This window comes from Hippocampus guttulatus, chromosome 10, assembly GCF_054856545.1.
Source record: "Hippocampus guttulatus isolate MCC_2025c chromosome 10, RoL_Hgut_1.0, whole genome shotgun sequence".
NCBI lineage: Eukaryota > Metazoa > Chordata > Actinopteri > Syngnathiformes > Syngnathidae > Hippocampus > Hippocampus guttulatus.
Genome location: NC_141270.1, coordinates 6,548,279 through 6,574,466, shown reverse-complemented (window position 1 = coordinate 6,574,466; position 26,188 = coordinate 6,548,279). Strand labels below are relative to the sequence as shown.

The 26,188-nt window shown below is 43.6% G+C and overlaps 1 protein-coding gene across 3 annotated transcripts in view; it reads right to left on the bottom strand.

The window, feature by feature from the left end:
- The window catches only part of slc8a1b (solute carrier family 8 member 1b), a 90,806-nt gene that overhangs the window by 10,220 nt on the left and 54,398 nt on the right, over positions 1–26,188 (bottom strand). For 2 of the 3 annotated variants that reach the window (XM_086122001.1, XM_086122000.1), the window contains exons 5-9: positions 15,140–15,252; positions 5,826–5,983; positions 4,637–4,736; positions 860–1,045; positions 687–776 (exon numbers count right to left, since the gene is read on the bottom strand). In XM_086122001.1, the coding sequence (XP_085978127.1) occupies positions 687–776; positions 860–1,045; positions 4,637–4,736; positions 5,826–5,983; positions 15,140–15,252 (647 nt within the window). Of the gene's footprint in view, positions 1–686; positions 777–859; positions 1,046–4,636; positions 4,737–5,825; positions 5,984–15,139; positions 15,253–15,431; positions 15,539–26,188 lie in introns of all 3 variants that reach the window. The other variant, XM_086122002.1, reaches the window with a different exon arrangement.

The window sequence follows — 26,188 nt, the reverse complement described above, 5'->3', positions numbered from 1 at the left end:
GATTTTTAATTGGGCCTTTTTTTTTTGTTGCAAGATATAGGTAAATCTAAATTTCGATTTGTGCACCTTCAGAGTCTAATCACATTGTACCTCAAAACTGAGCTTTACTGAAAAGATGTAGAAAAATAAAGGACAAGAAGAAGGGGGCCAGGAAGCTCCCCAAAGAAGCGTCAGTAAGTCATTTTTTTATGTTCTTTTTGTACTGTAAGTGTTGCTGTTTCATGTTGACTGTAATATCTATGCTAATTCGCGTTAGCCCCTTTGTAGCACATTGCATTATGTTTGCATTATGTTAGCATTATGCTAGGCGACGTTTTTTGGATTTAATTTTATGGTTCGGTTGAACTATTTGCTGTTAAATATATTAAATAATAAAAATAAAAATAAAAAATATATCAAATAAATATTTTGTGAAGGTAATGCGCCAGTTGTACTCGGCTCAACAATGGCTCGTGTACCAATCAACTATATTGCGGCATGAGCCGTTGTTGGTCCACTTCACAACAAGCTTCGCAGAGAGTGAACAAATCTCCTCAAAAGAGGCTTTAATCTGTATATCGCCATGTTGTGTGTTCAAATCAACCAAAGAACATAAAGTCTGCTAGCTTGATGCTAACACACAATGGAAATCACCACCGAGGCATGCTAACGAATGGCATCAGTCACTGTAGTCTTGATGAGCTCACCTGGTACCGACGTTCCCAATGCGACAAACACCACCGCTGTGACAGAGTCCTTCAGGCCCACAGTGCAGCCAAAATGAGACGCCAGGTCACCTGTAAGCGCACATTCACGTGAAAGTGTAACATTTAGAATACACGCAAGCATACACACACAGATTTGTGGTGCGGCACCGTACCGATGACGGCGGTGAGCAGCCCGATCATGCAGATGGACACGACGAAGCACGCCCAGCCGTTCCAGTACTCGGTGGGCGGCACGAAGGCGAACAGGACCTTCCAGAAAACGGTGAGAAAGTGCATGACGTAGTCGAAGCATGACGGTAGCTTCTCCTCGCCGCACTCGTCGTCGTCATCATCCTCGCCTGGATGCCCCGAGAACGGCACAGAGAAGAGTAGAAGGAAAGAAATATTGTTTAAAAATGTTGTTTTCAGAAAATCATATACAGTATTAATAATGTATCCATGTATTTTAAGATTTAATTAGATGTAATAAAAAATGCAATTAAAGTAAAAAAAAATCTAAATCAACTTAAAAATTATAATGATAAAAATAAAATGCAAAAATGCAAAAAATACAGTAATATATAATAGGTTTTTAGAATCAAATATTAAAATAATAATACAATTGCACAAAATATTTAATTACTTTAAAAATGACAATTAGTCTTACAAGGTCAAAGGCCTTGTAAATGAAAAAAAAAACATGGTCATTTTTTTAATCTATATTTTCAGTTGGCCGACAAACCACACGGCAGTGAGCCTGGATTTCCAGAGTCATCATTTATATTTGATCAGACAAATGCTGCCCTGAGAAGTTGTGCCATAGCGTAACTTCCTCGGCCTACGCCGACATTGTTCCTTCTCTTTAGACAGCAAAATCATTCAGACTTTTATGTGGCTAAAAATAAATGTTTCCATTTTCAAGGGGTCAGCACACGGCGGCTAATCCTCTCATTAAGTATAAATGGGACGGCGAGTAGAAGGTCAGCGCCCCCCCAGTACCTCTGTGTGTTAATTATAAGGGTGCGCCCGTCCACTGGGAAGCACTAAAATAGAGCGAACATGCTCTGATTGGCTACAATGCATTACAAAGGTTGACTTCAAGTTGTGATCTTAAATCACAGCGCAGTTTCCTAAATATACTCTATTTTTATTTTACTTTACGTTTACTTGCATATGTTTTTCTAAACAGGAATATTGTATTAGAATTGTATGAAACCATTTTTTGCATAAATTATATAATGATATCAATAATTAATCTTTTTAAAATAGTTACACTTTTACGTGCTGTCTAAAATGCATTTTCACATTCGGTGGAAAACGGATGGATGGATTTTCATATGATTATTTGAACGTGTTTGAGTTTCTTTGAAAACAAACCAAAACACATGCCTCATGCCTTCCATTCAACATCAAACGCAGGTCAACCTTGGACCTCCCAATAACATTCGTGGCAATCATGATCCCGTTCATGATTCAACTCAATTGCAAAAAGTCGTCGTAGTCCATCAAATCCACTTTTTAAGTGCATCTCACACTACTTTTTCAAACTTTTTTTTTCATGTGTGTAATCCCCTGAGATTATATTCATCATCTGCTAATCTGAAATTCTGATTGTTTTTTTTTCAAGATGTCTTGGCAGCTCCAATTTAAAGCACAAACACTGGCTGCAACTATATGACAGCAGCCCTGGTTATGTGTGTGTGTGTGTGTGTGTGTCTGTGTCTGATTTGTGCTGACATGCTCATGTTTATATTCATGTGACGCCACTCCTGTCAGATGTGCTGTCATCCACCTGCAGACAAACGCACACACGCGCACACAATCCCCAGATAGCAAGGTACCATTAATCTGATTGTTTCTAGTAAACAAAGCAACTATTCAACAGTAAGAGCAGCCACTCAATCATGTCACAAAAACTAATGATGTCACGCGTCAAGACATGTTTGTAAAATGCAGGATGAATAAAAAAAAAACACAATGTTGGAGCAACAGTTTTTGTGGTGTTTGTGGCAGCATTTATGTGATGGGTGGGATGGCTGAATGATACCAAAATCCTTCAACACCTCCTTTGTATGAATATTTGTGATGTCCACTCATTTAATTGATTCAAGACGCCCGTTGTGAATTTTGCTGCCGCCATTTCATGGTGGTCCGAAGCACACTCAAGACAAAAAAAAAAAAAGTTACGCGGCACCTTGTATTGGTGATTAATTTATCAGTCCTGTTTTGTGATGTGACACATAACAATATGTTAATAGGTAACTAACGAACATTGTTATGGCAACATTATTTTTTCTTTAAACTGGGGTTCTATAAAAAGGAAAACCATTCTGTAAACTCGTATTTCTTTTTTGTGTAATGCAGGAAAGCCAATTAGCAGAAAAGCAAAACTTGTGTATGAAATACTATGATGTATACAATATCTAACAGAGGAACGTGTCATCCTAAAAACATGAACAAAAATCTGACAGTAATGTTCGATAAGTGTGACTGTATGTTTCTAAAATTAAAAGAATATGATGCATCATTATCAATCCGGAGTCATTTTAAATCGGGCAGCATTTGGACAAATGTGAGGTCGAAGAACACATCCCTGCGGAACGCCTCTCTTCTTCTCATTCATCCACAGGTGATGTGCAGATCATCTCAATCTACTCGGCCATTACACAACATCTTCAATCAATTACCAGATGCAACCTCAGAGATAATGGCCCTGACACGGCCGGGCCGTGATGCCATGGTTGGGTTTGACATACTTTAACTGACCAGAAAAGGTAATTAACCTCCCACCTCGCACTTAAAGCAACTAATGAGGTGTGGAAGCCACAGGAAGGGAGAAAGTCACCGAACCTCAACAACAATTTAAAAACCAATCAGCTTTAGGTCTGAAAGGCCCGAAGAAGCAATAAGGTGTCACTTTCATGTTGATTTAAGAGAAGAGACCTCAGATAAGGACAAAAAATCCTACACGTCTCAGATAACAATTCAGTCCTGTAGGTAGCAGTAATTCCCCATTGCCGTAGGTCCATGTGTTGGAGCTTGTTGGCAAAGAGTTCTGTCATGGCAAAAAATCCCCCCACTGACTGTTTGGTCTCGTGGGTCACTGTCCATCGTTAGCCCCATCACAAATGTGTGAACTTTTTTCAACACCGTTCCTTGGCCCCGATTCAAGTGGACTGTAACGTCCAAACAAACTAATCTTTGTTCATGTTTGTGGAGAAGCAGCATATGTAGAATTTAATTAACTAATTAATTAATAACTAACTAGCTAGCTAGCTAACTAACTAACCAACCATTATGCTTTGTGCTTTTTTTTGTGTTAAATAACTTAATTTCAACATACATTTTTGGTCATGTGATTTATAAAAGTAAAGGGTAAAACTAAACCCTTGCATAAAATTGTGAAACTTCTTTTAAGTGAGTAAGACTTTTATGACGTCAATGTGGAAAATCTGTCCATCTACAGTATTGAGATTTTAATAACCCTGCTGCTTATTGCATGTCAGCGAACACAACAAAAGAAGGAGCACAAGCAACGTTGAAGCTTTTGTGCGAATCCAATCACTTCAAAAAGTTTCATCTGGAAGTACTGTACATAAACCCTTCAATTATATGTAAATGCACCAGAAGCAGCTCCAAGGCGCAATAATCATCACTTTAGATGATTTCTTGGCCACGGTTCTTTGAATTTTGCACTGGTTGCCTGGCAACAACATCCTAATCACACTTGAGGAAGTGGCACCTCTCAAAAGTCGACAGATGGCCTGACCTTTACATACATGTGCCAACATCAACCTTATTCCAAGCGCTTGCTCTCAACATTTATGGAGCCCTATGAAAAGACAGTCTACCAATCAACAGCCGCTTAATACGTCCTTGACAATCATCCGCGTAATGGCTCGGCATGAATACACATGTACATTCGGTTGTATGTACATAGCGAGTCTTACCGGCGCTCACTGTGATGGCCTCTATGAACTGGTCCCTCCAGCTGTTAGTCCCCACCAGTAGAGCCAGATTGGTCTTCTTGATAAGCTTGTCCACTGTGTTCTGGCAAAGATGGAAAGAATTAGGTTGTTAAAAACAAAACAAAACACTATGCGATGAAAATATCACTCATTTACCTTACAGGTCCTACCTTGTGGATACATAATCACATCTGAAATCTTTAAAGTGTTGTTCCTGAATCAATTTATCCCACCGCTTCTTGTCCTTATCCCTTTTCTACTATAAATTGCAGCAGAGCCCCAAAGGTTCCTGTAAATTCATGGTTGTCTTTTGTATTGGACTTTGGTGCAATATAATTTATGTCATTATAACAGCAACACACTAAAATGGTGTGTCTGCATGCGCGCGCATGTGTGTGTGTGTGTGTGTGTGTGTGTGTGTGTGTGTGCGCGCAAGGCTTTATCTTCCCCCCTCGAAGATCATTTCAACAAAATTAGCAACCTGGTTCTCCCTCTGAAGTGCAAAGTAAGAAGGGCGATAACAGTCCCGCTGCTTGCTTAATTAGCACGGATGCGTGTATGTGTCTGTAGGACTATTGAAAGCACAGATTAGAAGACACAAAACGGCCAGAATTTTGCCTCCCTTTTAAGAGCTTCTGTTTTGTGGCAATCCAGAAAGAAATGTCAATCAAAATAAGTTATGCAGTTCCACTCCCGTCCTGTAGGTGGCACTAATAGATAGATGTAGGCAGTGTGATAGGATGATAGGGCAAATTGTGTGCCATTTAATTCATGGTGGATGTGTGGGTGCACTATTTGGCAGGTGCAGTTTCATGTCATGCGGTGCATCAGTGTCATTGTTGATTGTTGCTATGGCAATGACTTTTTTTTGATAGCTTCGGGCTCTTTTGCCAAACAAATGCACTTGACTGCATCATATTGTTTCACTTTTGTAAATGGCCATAATAAATGGCCACCTGCATTTTCTATCAATTTTGACCAAAGCATAACCCCCCCCCCCCCCCACACATTTTAAATATGTTTCAATAAGAGACAAAAACAAGAATGCTTTCTAAGGTGAGTGATGGCAGTCGCTGGTTCATTGGCGCATAGTGTCAATTACAGCAGAGACCACCATTTGAGAGAACAAATAAGACACAGGTCCATATATACATGACTTTGTCAGCCTTACCTTGAACTCGTAGGATTCCTCAATGACCACCTCCAGTTTGACGTGGTCTCCCAGCATGGGGCGTCCCATCTCGGCGATGCGCCTCTCCTCCTCGTCCTTCCCCGTCAGAGCCTCTTCTTCCTCTGCAATCTCCTCTTCCTTCTGCTGCTGCTTCTCCTCTGCACAAACAACACGTTTACGTTTTTAACACGTAAAAAAAAACACTCTGGTATCAATCCACTGCATATCAGCTTGCGATTGAATAAGGCTATCAACGCTAAAAATGCACACAGCTAAATTTGGGACGTTATCGTGTAATGCGAAATGGACAAAACACCTATTACCCAAGGGACAAATTTAAAGCATTTTAATGGGATGAAAAATAATTGGCGAGTCGCACGCCTGTTAATGAGGAAGCATTCTGTGAGGACTGCAAACAAAACATTCACATGAGAATAACTTCTTTTTGTTGTGTTGAACTAACAATCTTAAATATCCAATAGTGATTCATTTAGATAAATTGTCATATCGTGAAAACTGACAAGTATTACTCAAGTGATATTTTTTAAAAGTGAATTTTAACATGACCAAAACAAATACAGCTAGTCGTGAGATTTGCGAGGACTGTAAACTGCAACAGCCAAGGCAAACACATTTGGAAACATCCATCCATCCATCCATCCATCTTCTACCGCTTATCCGGGGCCGGGTCGCGGGGGCAACAGCTTTAGCAGGGAAGCCCAGACTTCCCTCTCCCTAGCTACTTCTTCCAGCTCTCCCCGGGGGATCCCGAGGCGTTCCCAGGCCAGCTGGGTGACATAGTCACTCCAGCGTGTCCTGGGTCTTCCTCGGGGTCTCCTCCCGGTGGGACATGCCCGGAACACCTCACCAGGGAGGCGTTCAGGAGGCATCCGAATCAGATGCCCAAGCCACCTCATCTGGCTCCTCTCGATGTGGAGGAGAAGCGGCTCGACTCTGAGCCCCTCCCGGATGACCGAGCTTCTCACCTTATCTCTAAGGGAGAGCCCGGACACCCTGCGGAGAAAACTCATTTCGGCCGCTTGTATCCGGGATCTCGTTCTTTCGGTCACGACCCATAGCTCGTGACCATAGATGAGGGTTGGAACGTAGATCGACCGGTAAATTGAGAGCTTCGCCCTTTGGCTCAGCTCCTTCTTCACCACGACAGACCGATACAACGTCCGCATCACAGCAGACGCTGCACCGATCCGCCTGTCGATCTCTCGCTCCCTCCTGCCCTCACTCGTGAACAAGACCCCAAGATACTTAAACTCCTCCACTTGGGGCAAGATCTCTCCCCCGACCCGGAGGGGGCACTCCACCCTTTTCCGACTGAGGACCATGGTTTCAGATTTGGAGGTGCTGATTTTCATCCCAACCGCTTCACACTCAGCTGCGAAACGCTCCAGTGAGAGTTGGAGAGCCCCGTTTGAAGGAGCCAACAGCACCACATCATCTGCAAAAAGCAGGGATGCAATACTGAGGCCACCAAAACGGACGCCCTCAACGCTTCGGCTGTGCCTAGAAATTCTGTCCATAAAGATTATGAACAGAATCGGCGACAAAGGGCAGCCTTGGCGGAGTCCTACCCTCACTGGAAACGATTCCGACTTACTGCCGGCAATGCGAACCAAACTCTGACATCGGTGGTATAGTGACCGAATAGCCCGTATCAGGGGGTTTGGTACCCCATACCCACGAAGCACCCCCCACAGAACTCCCCGAGGGACACGGTCAAACGCCTTCTCCAAGTCCACAAAACACATGTAGACTGGTTGGGCGAATTCCCACATACCCTCGAGGACCCTGCTAAGGGTGTAGAGCTGGTCCACTGTTCCACGGCCGGGACGAAAACCACACTGCTCCTCCTCAATCTGAGGCTCGACTTCCTGACGGACCCTCCTCTCCAGCACCCCTGAATAGACCTTACCAGGGAGGCTGAGGAGTGTGATCCCTCTGTAGTTGGAACACACCCTCCGGTCCCCCTTTTTAAAAAGAGGGACTACCACCCCGGTCTGCCAATCCAGAGGCACTCTCCCCGTTGACCACGCGATGTTGCAGAGGCGTGTCAACCAGGACAGCCCCACAACATCCAGAGCCTTGAGGAACTCCGGGCGGATCTCATCCACCCCTGGGGCCCTGCCACCGAGGAGCTTTTTAACCACATCGGTGACTTCAACCACAGAGATAGGAGAGCCCACCTCAGGGTCCTCAGACTCTGCTTCCTCCAAGGAAGACGTGTTGGTGGAGTTGAGGAGGTCTTCGAAGTACTCTGCCCACCGGTTCACAACGTCCCGAGTCGAAGTCAGCAGTGCCCCATCCCCACTGTACACAGTGTTAGTGGTGCACTGCTTCCCCCTCCTGAGACGTCGGATGGTGGACCAGAATTTCCTCGAAGCCGTCCGGAAGTCGGCTTCCATGGCCTCACCGAACTCTTCCCACGCTCGGGTTTTTGCCTCGGCGACCACCGAAGCTGCGTTCCGCTTGGCCAGTCGATACCCGTCAGCTGCCTCTGGGGTCCCACAGGCCATAAAGGCTCGATAGGACTCCTTCTTCAGCTTGACGGCATCCCTTACTGCTGGTGTCCACCAGCGAGTACGAGGGTTGCCGCCACGACAGGCACCAACCACCTTACGGCCACAACTCAGATTGGCCGCCTCAACAATAGAGGCACGGAACATGGTCCACTCGGACTCAATGTCCCCCGTCTCCCCCGGAACATGGGAAAAGCTCTGTCGGAGGTGGGAGTTGAAACTCCTTCTGACAGGGGATTCTGCCAGACGCTCCCAACAAACCCTCACAATACGTTTGGGTCTGCCAGGACGGACCGGCATCTTCCCCCACCATCGGAGCCTACTCACCACCAGGTGGTGATCAGTTGACAGCTCCGCCCCTCTCTTCACCCGAGTGTCCAAAACATGCGGCCGCAAATCCGATGATACAACCACAAGGTCGATCATCGAACTACGGCCTAGGGTGTCCTGGTGCCAAGTGCACATATGGACACCCTTATGTTTGAACAAGGTGTTCGTTATGGACAATCCGTGGCGAGCACAGAAGTCCAATAACAAAACACCACTCGAGTTCTGATCGGGGGGGCCGTTCCTCCCAATCACGCCCCTCCAGGTCTCACTGTCATTGCCCACGTGAGCATTGAAGTCCCCCAGCAGAACAAGGGAGTCCCCAGCAGGAGTACTCTCCAGCACACCCTCCAAGGACTCCAAAAAGGGTGGGTATGCTGAGCTGCCGTTTGGTGCATATGCACAAACAACAGTCAGGACCCGTCCCCCCACCCGAAGGCGGAGGGAAGCAACCCTCTCGTCTACCGGTGTGAACCCCAATGTACAGGCACTGAGCCGGGGGGCAATGAGTATGCCCACACCTGCTCTGCGCCTCTCACCATGAGCAACTCCAGAGTGGAAGAGAGTCCAACCCCTCTCGAGAGAACTAGTACCAGAACCCAGGCTGTGTGTGGAGGCAAGTCCGACGATATCCAGTCGGAGCTTCTCTACCTCACACACCAGCTCGGGCTCCTTCCCTGCCAGAGAGGTGACATTCCATGTCCCAAGAGCTAGCTTCTGCAGCCGAGGATCGGACCGCCAGGGTCCCCGCCTTTGGCTGCCGCCCAGCTCGCATTGCACCCGACCCCTTTGACCCCTCCCACGGGTGGTGAGACCATGAGAAGGGGGACCCACGTTGCCTCTTCGGGCTGAGCCCGGCCGGGCCCCATGGGTGTAGGCCCGGCCACCAGGCGCTCGCCAACGAGCCCCACCTCCAGGCCTGGCTCCAGAGGGGGGGCCCCGGTGACCCGCGTCCGGGCAAGGGAAACTGAGATCCTTTAATTTTTTTTATCATAAGGGGTCTTGGAGCCGTGCTTTGTCTGGTCCCTCACCTAGAACCTGTTTGCCATGGGTGACCCTGCCAGGGGCATAAAGCCCCAGACAACTTAGCTCCTAGGATCATTGGGACACACAAACCCCTCCACCACGGTAAGGTGACGGCTCACGGAGAGGCATTTGGAAACATTTTAGGAAAACTATGAAGTCACTCGCAAGGCAGTTCGAAAGCTTTGCTTTTAGTGATGACATCAAAGAAAACCTAAAACTAAAGTTATATTAACGTAATACCGCTGTTTCTAAATAACAAATGACAAGTATTGGGTAACACCTTGACAACAGAGTGAATGAATGTCACTTTTATTTTTAGTTGTGGTCAGCAGTTAAAAAGCTAACATTCTGTGAGGTAACCACATAACGAAACTTTTGAGTTTCATTTCATATTTATATAAACTTCATTTTCTGGCGTTAATCTTAAAGAAATACAACAAGTGGGTAGCAACAAATTTATAATCATCAATTTATCTAGCTAGCTATGTGTATCTGGGTAGGGGCTAATGTGTGACATTTGGCTAACATTTGCTAACAATCAAAGCAAAAAACCTGTAACAAGTATTATCGTGTAGCTGCTAGCGTGGAAATTAGCAAGCTAACTATGTAGCTTCGCCTTATACAGTGTGAAATGTTAGATACATCGAATGTAGTTTTGTTCAACCACCAAAAGACAAGTAGTGGATAACTAACAACACAGTAGTAATTAAGGTCAAAGCGATGGTGGCCATGGTGACAAACGGGCCCTCTAGGTTATGCTGCAGCACTTAAGAGCTGTCGCCGCTCGTTTAAGCACACATTAGCTCGCAAACGCAGACTTTATAACATGTCCGCAGATGCTCATCGCGACCGGCTGAATGACACGGGATGGCTGTGACAACTGCGGGAGGTGGACTATCGCTTGTTTTTAAATTGTCTCTTGTCGTGGCGCTCGAGAACGCAATTGCTGCTGAAATTGCTCGTGAATTGCTTGCTTGGTAAAATTTCTCTTTCATTTCTCAAGACGTGGGAATTTGGAGAACGTGAAAAAAAAGTGGATATTCACACAATTAGCAGATGCTAACACTGAGGTTACGCAACACAACACAACACTGACTCACACACACATACACACGCGGGAGTCAAGGAAAAAGAAGGGCGAGAGGACATTGCTGTCAGACAAAATCTGTCACGTATATTCCCACTGAGATCCGCTGTGTGCATGTGCGTGTAAATCAGTGCGAGTGTGTGTGAGTGCGCATGGGTCCTGACCCATGTGTTTTGGGCTGTTTTCCCCTCTCAGGGCTGTTCCTTCTTCACACGCTGCACTTTCAGCCTGCTGTGAACTCGCCTCTTGCACTCCCTAGGCTTTTTTTTTTTCTACAACACAAAATAAACGTGTAATATCACGAGGTCATCCGCAAACCTCTCCCTCACACACACACACACACACACACACACACACACACACACACACACACACACACACACACACACACACACACACACACACACACACGTCGGGTGTGCGTGACCTCACCTGCGAGTTGAAAATGAAACGAAACAGGTGTGCGTGACCTCACCTGCGAGTTGAAAATGAAACGAAACAAGTCGTTCGTGTTCTGAGTCAGCTTCCTCGTGTGACTCACGTACTGGTTACAAAAAATATGAAAATTCAATTCAGGTATGTATAAATCAGCTGCACTTAAATTTTAACGTCGGCTCATCGTTGATATTACCGCTTGTGAAGTCATTTATTTTTAAAGAGTTAAGCGTACTCTCCGGTTTTCATATTGGTTACACCTCTTCATTTGGTTAAACACGGGGGCCAAAACTCAAAAATGAAAAGTAGGCACGGACATACCACGAGAAGCTTGACTAATCAACGACACAGCTGTTCTAATGACTCTCATTAGTTGGCGAAACCACTAAAGGGTAACGCAGCGCCTGATGAGCACTATGAAATTAGAACATCATCTGACGACTTTTCCGATAACACACAAAGTACACGCGCGTGCAGAGATGGAGGTCATAAAAAAACTGTGCGCGCGGGACCAGTTCAATACCCGCTAAGGACTGCAAGCGCTCAAAAGTGTGTACGCATTCCCGCGTGTGCGTGTCCCAGAGGTGTGCTTCATCTTTTTGCTGTCCGATCCACAACTCTAGCTATGATCCATAACACGCGCCTGGTAAACACAAAGCACTGATAGCACCCTTGTGTGTAATATGGGCGAGCTTTAATTTGTGTACATCGTAGAGTTAGGTGATGTAAAAGGCATCCATTTCTCCTCTGGGCAAGTGGAAATTATTGTGATAAGATTTTTTTTCTCTACTAAGAGACCAGCCACTACACATGCAATGACTATTTTGTCATTTTGGACAAAAACGATTTGAAAGGCGATGAAATGCGGTTACAAAATGGCTCAGATTACGATGGTAGCAAACCTATGTGTGATTTCTTCTTGCCAATCACGCGATGATGAAAAAGTTATCATCTATCTGGTGGTGTCTGACTTGTCTGTCAACTGGTGTTAGCAAAATCTATTGATAGTTAGCACATCGACCTCACAGTGCAGAGGTGCAGGGTTCGATTTCGGCTCCGGCCTCCTTGTGTGGAGTTTGCATGTTCTCCCCATGCCTGCGTGGGTTTTCTCCGGGTACTCGGGTTTCCTCCCACATTCCAAAAACATGAATGGCAGGTTAATGGAACACTCTAAATTGTCCCTAGGTGTGAGTGTGAGCACCAATGTTGGTTCGTTTGAGTGTGCGCCCTCTGATTGGCTGGCAACCAGTTCAGGATGTCCCCTACCTACTGCCCGAAGACAGCTGCGCTAGGTAGCAACATGCCCGCGACCCTAAGCGGATTAGAAAATGGATAGATGGTGTCACTGTCTACTTATTGGTGTTGTCACAGTCTTCTCATTGGTGTCGTCATCGCCTCCTTAATGATGTCAGAGTCTTTTTACTGATGTCATCACTGTCCACTTATTGATGTTGTCACAGTAGTGAATGCTGTTATCATTGTCGACAAACTGGCGTGGTCACAGTCGACTTGTTATCGCGATTGTTATCACAGTCTTCTTACTGGCTGTCATAACAGTCAACTCAATGATGTCGTCTTTGACTACTTACTGGAGTCATAATGAAGTCCTGATTAATGTCACAGTCTTCTTACTGATGTCGTCACTGTCTACTTATGGTGTTGTCACAGTCTAATGACTGATATAACGGACCGCTTGCTGCCGTTTTTACAGTCTACTAATGAATGTCATTAATGTCCTGCAACTGATGTCGTCATCATGCTTTGACCGGTGTTCCAGAGATCGACTTATTGATGTTAAGAGTCTACCTACTGATGTTGTCACAGTCTACTTCCTGCCATCATCACTGGCTTGTCGCTGACAGCGTCGACGTAATAGTGGTGTTCTGATCAGAGTTTTACACTGCTGATACCAATTATTCACAAGTGAGATCGGTCCATACCGATACTTGGAGTAAATGTACATGATTTAAACGATTATTATTATGATTAATTTAATAATTGATTAATCGATCACATTTTTTCATTCATTTATTAATCTATTAAAAAAACATTCTTTCCAAATGTCCATCCCTTCATTATCCAAAAACAGGACATCACTTCAAACTGATCGTGCAGAAAACGCAACAAGATATCTTATGATTCAGTTATGCTACACTGCACGTAGGCCGCTCTCTAGTTGGCGGCAGTCTGCAAAGTACATGATCGGTTTTTGTGGTCAGCAATGAAAGGCATATTCTGATCACACTTTTCCTCGGAAATCGGGGCGATCGTGATCGGCGGCCGATCACTCGTAGCATCACTACTACTTACTGATGTCGTCACCATCTACTTACTGGTGTTGTAATGTCCGCTCACTGATTCCGTAACTGTCTACTTACTGGTGCTGTCATTGTTTACCAACTGATTTCAATGTCTGGCCTTTGGCTCCATAATTGTCGACTGATTGTTGTCATCACGGTCTTCTCCTTGATATCGAATTCGTCATACTTACGTCGTCGCTGTCTACTAACTGGTATCATTAGTTTGCTTACTGGTGTTTTACTTTATATGTAAAGTTGACGCTAGTGCGGGGTTAAACATTGTTAAACGGTTATGGTGTTATATAAAGGTTATTTTTAATATAAGAAATTTGTGCAGGTTTTTCACGTGGGTTTTGGACTTTGTGTTATCTTAAGATTTGATGTTTTTATTACTTTCCTATCATTCCTCATTGGAGCCTTTATTTGCGTGTCTGTGTGCTTTTGCGCCCTCCCTTGAATGCACATTCCACCTGTGAACACTTTAAAAAATGTCGCAGTGAGAAAGCTCGGACATTTTAACCCACAGCAGCAGATTTCACAGAGCCCCGAACGCTGCTGAGTAGCAGGATGGGGTGGAAAAAAAAGAAAGCCCGGAGGAGGCGGTGGAGGAAGATGAGAGGACAGGTGTGATTCCCACTCAAGCTAATTTCTGAAGGGAAGTAAAAGAGGAAAAGTAGAAAAATGTAAACGTAGAAAAGAGAAGCAGGAGAAGTGCTTCACCTCAATCAAAAGGCCTGTCAAAATGGATGCCACACAGCGGAATGACTTTTTGCCCAGCCAATCAGCAAAGAAAAGGTCACGATAATCATGGAAACGTTGCCATGATTATTAAGATAGTGACACTTAAAACATGAAAAGGTCACATGATTAAAAAAGTAATGTGATGTATTAAAATTTGGTTTTGAGTTCCACATCAAAATTGCTTTAAAAAAAAAAAGGATTATTATTTTAATTTTGTGAAAAGAAGCCAACCTGTTTATATTCAGACTTTTTTTTTTCAAGTTAAGAGAAGGAAATTATAATTTCAGAAGCTACTTTATGTTTGAAACATGTAAAGTGAGCACCGATGTAAAATACAGATGTGTTTCAGTTTTGGCTGTAAAACTGGGGAAGCTGTGTAGTTCTTTGTTGGGGTTTAAGGCAAATTTAACTTGGAAAATAAGTCATGGAATTGATCAAATATAAAACTGTGATTCATGGGGGCAAATTTTAGGAAAGGCAATTTTCAGGCCGGTGCTTCAGCCTAGCCTTTTTTTTCCCCGGTTATTACTTGATGCTTAAAATGGTTTTTGCATGTTATTTTCTATACTATGTATACAACCGAAAAATACACTTCTCATGTGACTAATTCCGGAGTTTTTCTGAGAAAAATACGGCGAGCATCTATTAAATTCTAAAATTTGTGTTTTGAAACGAAATGCTGAAACCTATGAGAGAGGTTTTTTCTTTTTTTTTTGAACAGTGTAAAGATGTACAATTTGGCCTTGATCCAAATTCGATTCCTATTCAAGTATATAAACAGGATGGCCATTTGATTGAGGGTCCAATTCTCCTTGCTGTTGAAAGTCTGGGGAGGAAAGAGGGCGGGGGGGGGGGGGCTCACACCTGTCCAATCTGTCCCGTTGCCTCTCCTCCACTGGGGGGCTTGGAGTAGAATGTAGAAGGAGGACTGCTTATTGTACTCCTCACGGTCTAAGATCCTAATGGTTATGCTCTTCCTGTATGGGACACCCACACACACACACACACATAGGGGGGTGGTAAATGCATGCATGGTATAAAACCAAACAACATGGCACAAATGAATACACAAAACACACACGCACGCACGCACGCACACACGATGATGAGATGTGGTGCACAAGGCGGCGATTCGCTCAATGAGGCTCCTGCCGACCTTTGGGGTCGTCGCTCTCCACCAGCCGAGGTTCTCCGATCTCTACGTAGAAGGTTTTGTTCTTCTCATACTCCTCGTCGTCAATTATTTTCACGTTGATGGTTTTACTGAGGAGGAGGGAAAGGCGGAAGAGAAGAGGGGGGAAAAAAAGAGAAGCAAAGAGAAAAGTGAGGAAAAAAGGCTGAGAGATTGAGAGGAAAAAAAGTTTTGGATTTCCCACCATGCAGAGCAAAACTATTTGGCAAAAGTAAGTTTAAGGTCTTTAAAAAATATATATTTTAAATCATCTTTTTGATGGTGCTCTGACATTAAAATAAGATGCCAACTTCTGCAAGATTGTTAATTCAAATGCAATTTTATATTGAGTAGTGGCATAATCCATGATGACTAGCCCAGAATATTTGAAAATGTTAGTTCCACTACGTCTGCTTCAAACCCGCCACTTGAAATTTTGCTGTCGTATCCAAGCACAAACGCTTCAGGAAGCATTAGCCGAAGAGACAAAAAAAAAATCTGCCATTTTGATTATTTCCAAGCTTTTTCAAAGTCATATTTCTATTGGAATATCAAGAAAATTAAGCAAGCCCCCCTAAAGCTAGTTAGATTTAGCGAACGTGAAACTTGGCCGACATGCCGATCAGGAATCGACGGACGAAAAAAAAGTTAAGAACCCATTCCCAAAAAAAGACACCCCCCCAAAAAATTGTTTTGGCTTGAAAGTGGCCAACGTTTTCAGGGCTCCTTCAAAGATGAATTTCAGTTTTTCTTCATTTTGATAACGCAAAAATAGTTTTGTTTGACTTGGTAACATGAAATTTGATCGGCGGCTATCACGAGTACATGTACAACAAAAAAAAAATCTCAGAAAAGACACAGGCAATCTGCTATTTTGCTTTGAATCAGTCATTCTAAAATCTTTTTTTTTTCCAGGTGCCTTTCAAAGTTTTCTTTTATTTTTTTTCTTCCTGATTGCTACTCATTTTGAACCAATTAATAGCAAAGGAATCGGTCATATCATCTTGCATAACATTTTTATTTTCAGTTTGGCCTGGGGGAGAGCTTGGCAGCGAAGCGTAATGACGCACGCACAATAAATACACCATACAGACCTCGGATGCTACTTTGGTATGAACTAAACTTGGATTCAACTTTGCCCAAGTACATGTAGGGAAATCACCACATTCCACCCGCAATTCAGCCAAAAATATTCCGAGCCGTATTCTATGAGCGTTAATATCCCTTTAAGAATGTTATCCAAAAGAGAGCGGGACGCATTTATTTTTGCAAGGTCACGATTCAGCCTCAGGTAGACCTTAAGGAGATTAAAACGGGAGCGCAGGGCCACCAAACCGCTCGGAACGATCATGTTCCTCAAGGCCGTTTTGCTTTCGCCAACAAAATTACACTCCACCGAATTATAAAAGGATTTGCTTGGTTTTGGTTGGTTGGCTTGGTGGCGGCACAGTTTGGACCAAAGACTTCAAGTTCGTATGAAAAATAGTCTGAAGAGAGGATAGTAGAAGAGAGAAGAAGAAATGTGCAAAAAATTTCCCTTGGAATGCTGATCGGATTTCCCGATTGTTTTCATGCCCAAATAACGGACAAAACACTTCATCGGGTCACTGTGCAACGAAATCAACGCCGGGGGCGATAGACCCCGTCAATCGGGTACTTTTCGGCAAGCTGCATGTGTGCTTGTTTATCTGCGTTCCCCCCATCTGGACCAAAAAATAAATAAATAAAAACAACTCAGATGCAAATCCATGACAAGAACGCTACTAATTTAGCCTTTCGGGCATCACAAAATAAAACCACACACAGGCGCACACAACGCCATTAGTGGAACCATGGAAGAAAACCATCAAATAACCCTTCTGGTCACAACAAATGACGATGTTTCTTATCCGTGTACGTTGAACGATATGCACGGATAAGAATGTGCCTCAAAGCGGCGCATTGTAGATTTTTTTAGACACCATAGTGAGACTAAAACATACAAAAGAGTGCATTAAGACAAGACGTTGCGATTTGAAGCCACTTGAACCGACGTGTAGCAGAACCTCTCGTTACCTCACGACGCAGGTTGAACTATCGGCCGGCTGGATCCAAACCAAGCAGAGTTGAATCCTGCTAATTACCAACGCGCACAAACACAAAGCGGAGTGGATTAACCTATTCGACGGGAGGGCGCGTGCTCACGTATAATTGTCCCACCGGAGCAGATGGAGAGCAGTTCTCAACCTTCTGGACCGGAGAAGAAGCCAACGACTAACAGACCGCTGCGCTCAAAGCAGCTGGATGGAGGAGGGAGGGGTGATGGTGGAGGGATGACGAACAGGTGAGAGATGAAGGAGAAGGGATGAACGGTAGAAAAGGGGAGGGAGGGTCAATGAAGGCGGATGGACCATCGCAGCAAACTTGAGTCATATTGACCCAAAAAATGGCTCAGTCCATTTTCTGATCAAAATTGTTTTTTGGGGGTTTTTTTTTTTTTTGCTTGTTTGTTTTTTTTTTAACCCAGTGATTTGAATGATTAATTAGCAGTCTGTCCTTTTATGACCGATAATTGGGTTAATTTTGAACCAATAACATTTAGGGTGTATAAAGACATTTTTGGAAGGTATGGAGGTGTAATAAAGGACATTTTGTGAAGCTTTAGAGGAGACAGAGGATGGATAGAGGACATTCTGTGACGTGTAAAGGAGATGTAGAGAGAGGGGCAATGGAGATCATTTAGTGGAGGTAATGGGGGAGGCATGTCAGGGTGCACTTAATGAGGCCTAATCAAACTATTATGCAAATGTATTACAGTACCTTAATTAACCCCCCCCCCCCCCCCCCCCCCCCCCCGTGGCTCTTAATGTTGAATCATCAGGGTCAAACACGGCAACGCTCACTGTTACTTGTCAATACAACCACCTCATCTGACTAAAACATAACTAAAAGTGGTCATCTGTGCTTGTGTGACTCCGGTCCATTAGATGGCAGTCATGAGCATGACAAAGCTCCATCTGCTGGCTGTGGTGGGTCACTACCGCACTTGCCCTCAATAAGGATCAGAATCAGAATCGGAACCGAATGAAAGCGTGTGAAAGTGAGTTTGAAACGTCGTCGTGCTAACCGAGTCTCTTGTCTGGTGCGAGTGGAGCTAAGACGTGGCGGGATCGAGTGAGGTCATGTGGAAAACGGTCAAATCGGGTCGTCGGCCATATTAGTTACACAGCAGGAAATCGATGAGGGGGTGGCGGTCTATGTTTTTTTTTCCTCCACCGAATTCGGGAATGGTGACTTGTCTGTTGAAGCTGGCAGACATCGTACACGTGCAAACATGCACACACACACACACACACACACACACACACACACACACACACACACACACACACACACACACACACACATTCCCAGACGGCACACACTCACACGTTCATTCATCATCAGAATAAATGCATGCACGTGACCCACACGGGGGCTTGTGTGACGCATTGTCATGGCGACGGGATATTTGGTCCACCAACAGGGCCAGGGAAGATTGTTTCCAGACCGATGTGTGTGCGTGTGTGTGACTCTTGACATCCTCACACACACTCACGCTAACTTGCGGTGCTGTGCGTGTCTAATATTTGACAGTAGCCTACATTGTTTGCAGTAAGCTGTGTCGAAACGCCTGTATCCAATCAAGTGATGAGATATACAGTGAGGGCAGCGTAAACAAGTGACTCGATAGTGCCGTGCGCGCGTGTGTGTGTATGAAAAGCCGTTGAAGCGTTTATTCAATAATCTTGACGTCCATGTACAAGAATGCTCTTTGTCCTCACTAGGAAGTCATTTCAGCGCACGAAGTAGAATGCCTGCCTTGCTTGTATGTTTTTTTTAATTTTCATCACGAGTGCCACTTTTGGTCAACTCGCACGCAATAAAACCTAACCGAAAGCTTGCTAATAAAAGTGACTAGTTACACGACTAGTCCTAGCTAGTAGGATAGTGCCATCCACTAGTAGCCTACTTGCAGCATCAAAATGCCCACAAGTTACTACTATGACAGTCATTCTAGTGTTACCACTTGAGACTTTGTGAAATTGTGTGAACATCTCGTATTTCACGAGCGATACATAGTTGACTAGTTGTCATTGCACAGACGTCAACTAGTGCACAGATTTGCCTCAGTAGTTACATATTGATGTACTGCTAGGATACCAAAGTTGTCCTACTAGTATGCAGCAATGTCTGACAGTAGTGGAAACAATTTATTACGAGTAACTTTAGCTTCACTAGTAGTGCACAGATGTTAACTCGTGCACAGTTCTGCCTCACTAGTAACTCGCAGTTGACCGACTAGTATGCCAAAGCGGGCCTACTGATGAAGATAAAGTAAGCAGTTTAATGTCAACAGTCTGTTACTGGCAAGGTTTTTTTTCTGCTATTACGTTCAACTATGGTACAGGTGTCAAACCCAAGGCCTGGGGGCCAAATCCCGCCCGCTAGGTGATTTTATGTGGCCCACGAAAGCAAATCATGCGTGTTAACTTGCTAAAACCGAGACCGAAATGTCAAATTGTCACGTGTAATAAATAATGTTGATATTTTGCAATCAATTTGTTAGCCAGTTTACACTCACTTGAACAATTATTGAACAAACTATTATAATTGACTTGATTGATTTCAAAATGAATAATTTATTCATTTGTTGTGTACAAGTAATAATTTTGTTGTTTCACTGTCAGAACGGTCCTACGGGGCAAGACTCCAAATAGGCCTGCGACTAAAATGAGTTTGACACCCCTGAACTACGGGATGACATTTCTGCACGCCAGGAGTGCAATAGTAGTAAGGTCCAGGAGGTTCCTAGTGGGTGACACATCTGCCATTTGGGCCTCATAGGGTGCAGATTAATTGATTTCTAGTTGGTCAAAAGTGGCACTGGTGGAAAAAAAAATCTTGTAAGAAACAGTTCAGTTCTAATTATTTCCTCTTGGGGAAAAAGAATGGACTGGAGAGGTCCAACCTTAATTTAATTCCCGGCGGGTGATCCTCACTTCTCCACACTACAGTTGATCCTTGTGGATTGAAGACAGCGGTGCCTTCATTCTTGCATGGCAGCACACACACACACACATATACTTTGGGGGGAATTTGGGCTTGGAAAGGTGCACACAACCGAGACCACCGTGTGTTTGCATCCCTGACAAATGGCCTCCATCTGCCTCCTCGAAAGCAGCTGAGGCGTATCACTTCTCCTCCCTCGCGTCTCGTTTTTCACACATTCGCACCTTTTGGGTATTTATAGCGGTAGACGTCTTGTCATTGTATGGCTAGAAAGTGTGTGTAGGGGGGTGTGGGGGGGAGACAAATTATTTGGATTAATTGCACTGTGAGTGTATTAGTGGTGCTAAATGTGTACACTTGGACTGTGTGTAGGAATTGCATTAAAAATGGATTCTTTTACAGTGTCTGTAATCATACTCTGTATGCGCACTGATGTACAGTATGGATATCATAGCAATATTAATTGTATGCATGGGGCATGTATGGCTCGTCTGTAAATTAACCACATTAAGTATGCATTAATTGCATTTTAAGTGTATTAAGTACGCCGGATGTTCATTACGTGCATGAAGAATAACAGCATTAAATATGTATTAACTGCATTGGAAGAACATTAAAAGCATCGCGAGGGTCCCAAAAAATATATATAATGTACATGAACCGAATGAATTATGTATGAATTACATTCTATGTGGATGAGTTGTGTTCTTTTTACATATGTTAGTTTTAAAATGGCCTTATTATTTTATCGTTTATATATTATTATGAGTATGCCCTCTCTCTCTCTCACTCTCTCACTCTGAGCTGCTGATGAAATTGGTAGTAATGAATGTAAACAGGTTCCCTGGCACAAAGTCATGCAGGAAGTTGTAAAGCATAATATGATGATGATGATTATTATTATCATTACAAAATTGGGTCACGCAAATGCCGCCCCTCTATAACATATTTGGATCGGAAAAAGAGAGTTTGGGAAAACTCGGTCTTATTTTAAGTTAGTGCGTCCGCGCACGTGTGTGTGTGTGTTAGGGCGGAAGACAGTGGACAATCACATTCACCGACAGCAGTGACAAAACGCAGTTTGCTTCCATATATTATTTGTCAAGAACTTAAAACTGTGCATTTGGAAAACGGCCCCATATGTGAGCGAGTGTGTGTGTGTGTGTGTGTGTGTGTGTGTGTGCGCGTGTAGCCTGTCAGGCTGCAGGCCGCTTTGTTTGCGTAGAACAGATTTGTCGTGGGTGGACTTGTGAATGTGAGTGTACTGTAGTGAACATGCAGGTTGTATGCTTGATTGGTTGCGTCAACTTTCACATGATATTTTGAAAGTTTGATAAATAGGTACAGTATATGTATATATATTTTTTTAATAGTTTGGGCCACTTGACAAAAATGCAACACAAACGTGCAAATACTGTACATACACATGTGGCAGGGACTGTAACGTCTTGTTACAACTCAGGCTAAATTCCCTGACAAACAAATATGTCATCAACAATGAGAGGCAAAAATCGCGCGAAGAGGTGAATCTACGAAGAGCAAACCGTGAAAGGTGAGACGCACACCGTACACACGATCAGGAAGTGCGGGCATCTGCATTCACGTGTGGTTTTACGGGCTGATAATGGCGGTAGCCGCAGAAGCTAACCACAACAACATGCTGTCATCGGGCAGGCTAACGAGCTCGCGCGCATACTTACTTCCACACAAACACACACACACACACACACACACGTGCGAACACGATGTGGTCTTTATCGAGGCTAATAAGGAGCATTTGAGCTCACACAAACATCCACAACTGGGATCCAGTTGAACTTCCAAATTAATTAAGGCGCACACTTGCTAGCTTACCCCTTGATGCGCTGCCATGTTTGTCTCTTGTGTCCGCAGCTGTACGGCGGAGCTCATTTAACCATGGCAGCTGCACAACTTCACACATGAGTTCATTTACACTTTTTTTTTTAAGACACGGTGTTGCGGGAATCTTTTGTTGTTTACTGTTACGAAACTCTAAGAGATGTATTTTTCTTGCAAGAAAGAGCAAAGATATTATTAAGGCTGGGGGCATATGCCCCCCTCCCCCAAGGTCTAATTTCTGATTCGAATCAATCTGCCCCAGTTTCTTTAGAAAAAAAGCAAACAACGATGAAATCATTCTACGTAAGTTTTGTTTTGTTCGTAACTCGAGGTAACCGCTGCAGCTTCCCCTCTCCCCACTCAACAATTCTGTCCGATTTTAGGCAATTTCCACTTCGGAGGTCCCTCAAGATATCTAAAAGCCTGCTAGCACAATGGCTTCAATTTTGCGTATTGTTTTCCTCAGCTCACACTCGCATTGTGAGGCCTGGCGGTCCTGTAAAAATCACATTTTCAGGACTGCTGGACTTTATTGGATGGCAAAATGACAAACGGTTGATGAAGCCATAAACAGATGCTCTTCATTTTGTACTGCTGTCTGTGTGTGTGTCTCGAACTCCCTCTTTATGTTATTTCGACTATTTTGTTCAGTTCATTTACACAGGGAGTTTCCCCAGGACGGCCTCTCTATCTTTGTCCCGATATGAAGTATGGCTTGCTAACCAAATAAGGACCTTTGGAACATCCAGGGGACTCCCTAAAACACACACACACACACACACGCGTGCGCACACACACACATACGCGCGCACACACGCACAAACATCGGAAATGTCAGTGGTAAACTTATAAATCTTGATTGGAAACACGTGTGTGTGTGTGTGTGTGTGTGTGTGTGTGTGTGTGTGTGTGTGTGTGTGTGTGTGTGTGTGTGTGTGTGTGTGTGTGTGTGTGTGTGTGTGTGTGTGTGTGTGTGTGTGCCATATAACATGATGATAACTTCCACAAACTTGCCGGGGAAACTGTCTATCTTCGAAGTGATGTCCTTATAAGGTAAACTCACTTTTGTGTAAGAATGTGTGTGTGTGTGTGTGTGTGTGTGTGTGTGTGTGTGTGATGTTGTCAAGAGTGTCTTGTCCAGATGTCGAGCACCTCTGGTTGCTCACCAACGTGTTGAGGTGACATCTGTTTGCCGCGTAATGAAGTCACACAGGAAACATTTAATTGGACCACATTTTAAGAGCAATAAACGTTGGGCAAGTATAAAAAGTTTAGAACGAGTCGATTATTCTATTTTATTGACTTTGTTTTGTCCGGATAATTTCATTTGTTTTTTTGGTCATTTTGTTCCTTGCTGCCTGCAAGCTACAAACTTGTTTTGCTTAGGAACATTTACATTTAACAACTCAGGATGTGTAAAAAGGAAGCTAGTAATGTCCGAACTTGTAATATTGATGACGTAAAAATACAGTCGTGCTTTGACCGACTCGAATTCTTTCAGTGAACGCATTTGCCACTCAAAACATTCATTTCAAATCATCTTTGGGCACTGAAGCGAATGGAAATGTCATTGTGCCATTCCACCTCCTCCAAAAAAATATCAATATATTTTTTTCAAAGTAAATTTGCACTCTAAACTATTTTACTTTGTAAAAACATAGAGTTATAACATAATAAAAGACAATGTGAAGAATTAAACAGCTTGTACGTGACATCATGAATTGATGCTTCGACTAATTGTGAAGCTCTTTCCTGTGTGCGTGCCTTGGCAGTACAATGTCTCTACCTATATAAACAGCTGTTGGGTAAGCTAAAACAGCAATATGGGTTGTTTATCTCAGAGGATAAAGAATATATACCTGTGAGTATCGTTATATTGTATGTCCACATGAGTTGCTTCACCCATGTGTGTTCAAATATCTGTTGTTTTATGAAATACCGATGGTGTTGTGCATTGTGTGTTAGCAATGAGCTAACAAACTTTTGTTCAGAAACGTTTGCGTTCTGTGGTTGCATCACAATAAAAAGTATCGAATCCTTTCGAAGGAGCTCAGCGAGCTCAAGTGGTACTTTGAGACTATTTGTTCAGACTTTTCCCATTACAGGAGACGCCATTCTAATTTAATTAATCCAGTCAAGGGTGATGAGAGCAGTGCATACACAAACACACACACACACACACACACACACACAGACACTTCCCATGTGCGCGCTTTAATTGCAATTAGGCCAGCGAACATGCTGTAGGTGAATGGAGGAGGAGAGCAATGACAGATGGCCAAGCTATGGAACAACGTCATGTTTGAATGTTTTCATACAGGCTAACCGCTAATGAGCACACACCAAAACAACAAGAGGCCACGTGCTCGCGTGTCTCTGTGCGGATCTCACCAAACTGGTGTCAAAAGTCCAGGCGCATGTATTCTGGATCCCCAGCACAACTGCCTCAGGTTGCTCACTTTTTTTGAGCAATCGACATGTCTAACTCTCAAGATGGAACCCACTTAAATGTCGAAAGGACCCTTGTCCAAAATTAAGAAGTAAATAAGCCAGTTTGGTTTGAAGCAGATATTTTCGGATATTATAATTCCAGCGCTCACGACAAAACAGAATTAAAATGCCAAATCATGCAGTGAAAATACAATATACACAGATTCTGGAGGTCATTCACTGCCGTGGACGATTTTCTTCGTCAAATGGAAACCAACCGTGTACCACCACCGATGAATATATGCCAAATTGTTTTTAAACAGGCAGGCCCAGCATGTCTGTGAAATTCAGGTTTTTAGATCCTAGTAGATGCCGGCGTTGCATCACTTTGGAGTTGAGGTCAGCACAGCTTTTGAGTAGAAGATAAAGATTAGGGGATGAATCGTGGCTTGTGTATTTGATGATGAGAGAAATGCAGACATGTTGGAAGTTGGAAAGGTTTAGGTGACTCACACTCGAACAGAGTCTGTATATTTGTCTAGCATGAACTGAGTAAATAGTAGAAAGTGTGTGTTGCGATTTTAATTAAAAAAAAATAGGCAGTTCTAAATCTAATTATATTCAACACTTTCTCAGTCTTGTTTTAGAGTTTGACGTCTCACCAAAGCGACCACTTGAAAGAGTGAAAGATTGAAACTTTTGGCAATCAATGCACGCTAATGTGGACATGAAACATGGAAAAAAAAAATAAATGAATTCTTATCAAAGGCCGACGTGGGCGAGATGTCGGGGGATGCAACAGCACCTACAGGGAGCAAATTAGCCTCCTTTGACGCAATTGCTCCGGAAGAGCCACATCAAGAGCTGTCGAGATGACATCAATGTCAAGTGGAACTTCTATCTATCGACCGGGACATCGTGTACACGACCTCGCTTCGTCACCGACAGAGAAAAGCACCTACCTGAAACTTTTCTCAAAAAGTCGGATGCATCTGGTTGTCAAAAAAAAAAAAAGTTGCTAAGATGAGCAATTTAAATGCAGGTGCAATTTAGCACTGATCAAACTTGTATTATTGAACTGTAAAAGAGGCAAGACTGAGCACAAGCTGATCCTGATTATTTTTTTCCACCAAGTGTTTTTTTTTCTGGCTAAGGAGAGCCAAACAAATAGCGATAACCCTCCTTCAGACACATGCATTGAAGAAAAAAAACCCCGCTCTGGCTGTGGTTTCCCCGGAGACGCAATCGAGTTCTGCCGCCCGAGGCGACAGATGGAGCTTGCGGTTAGCGCGCCACCAACCACGCGCGGTTCACAATTCACATCCAGGAATGGAATGCAATCGAACAGTGACACAATTATGATTTTTCAAGAAAAAGAGAAATAGTATTTGAAAAATAAAGATGTATTTATACTTGACAAG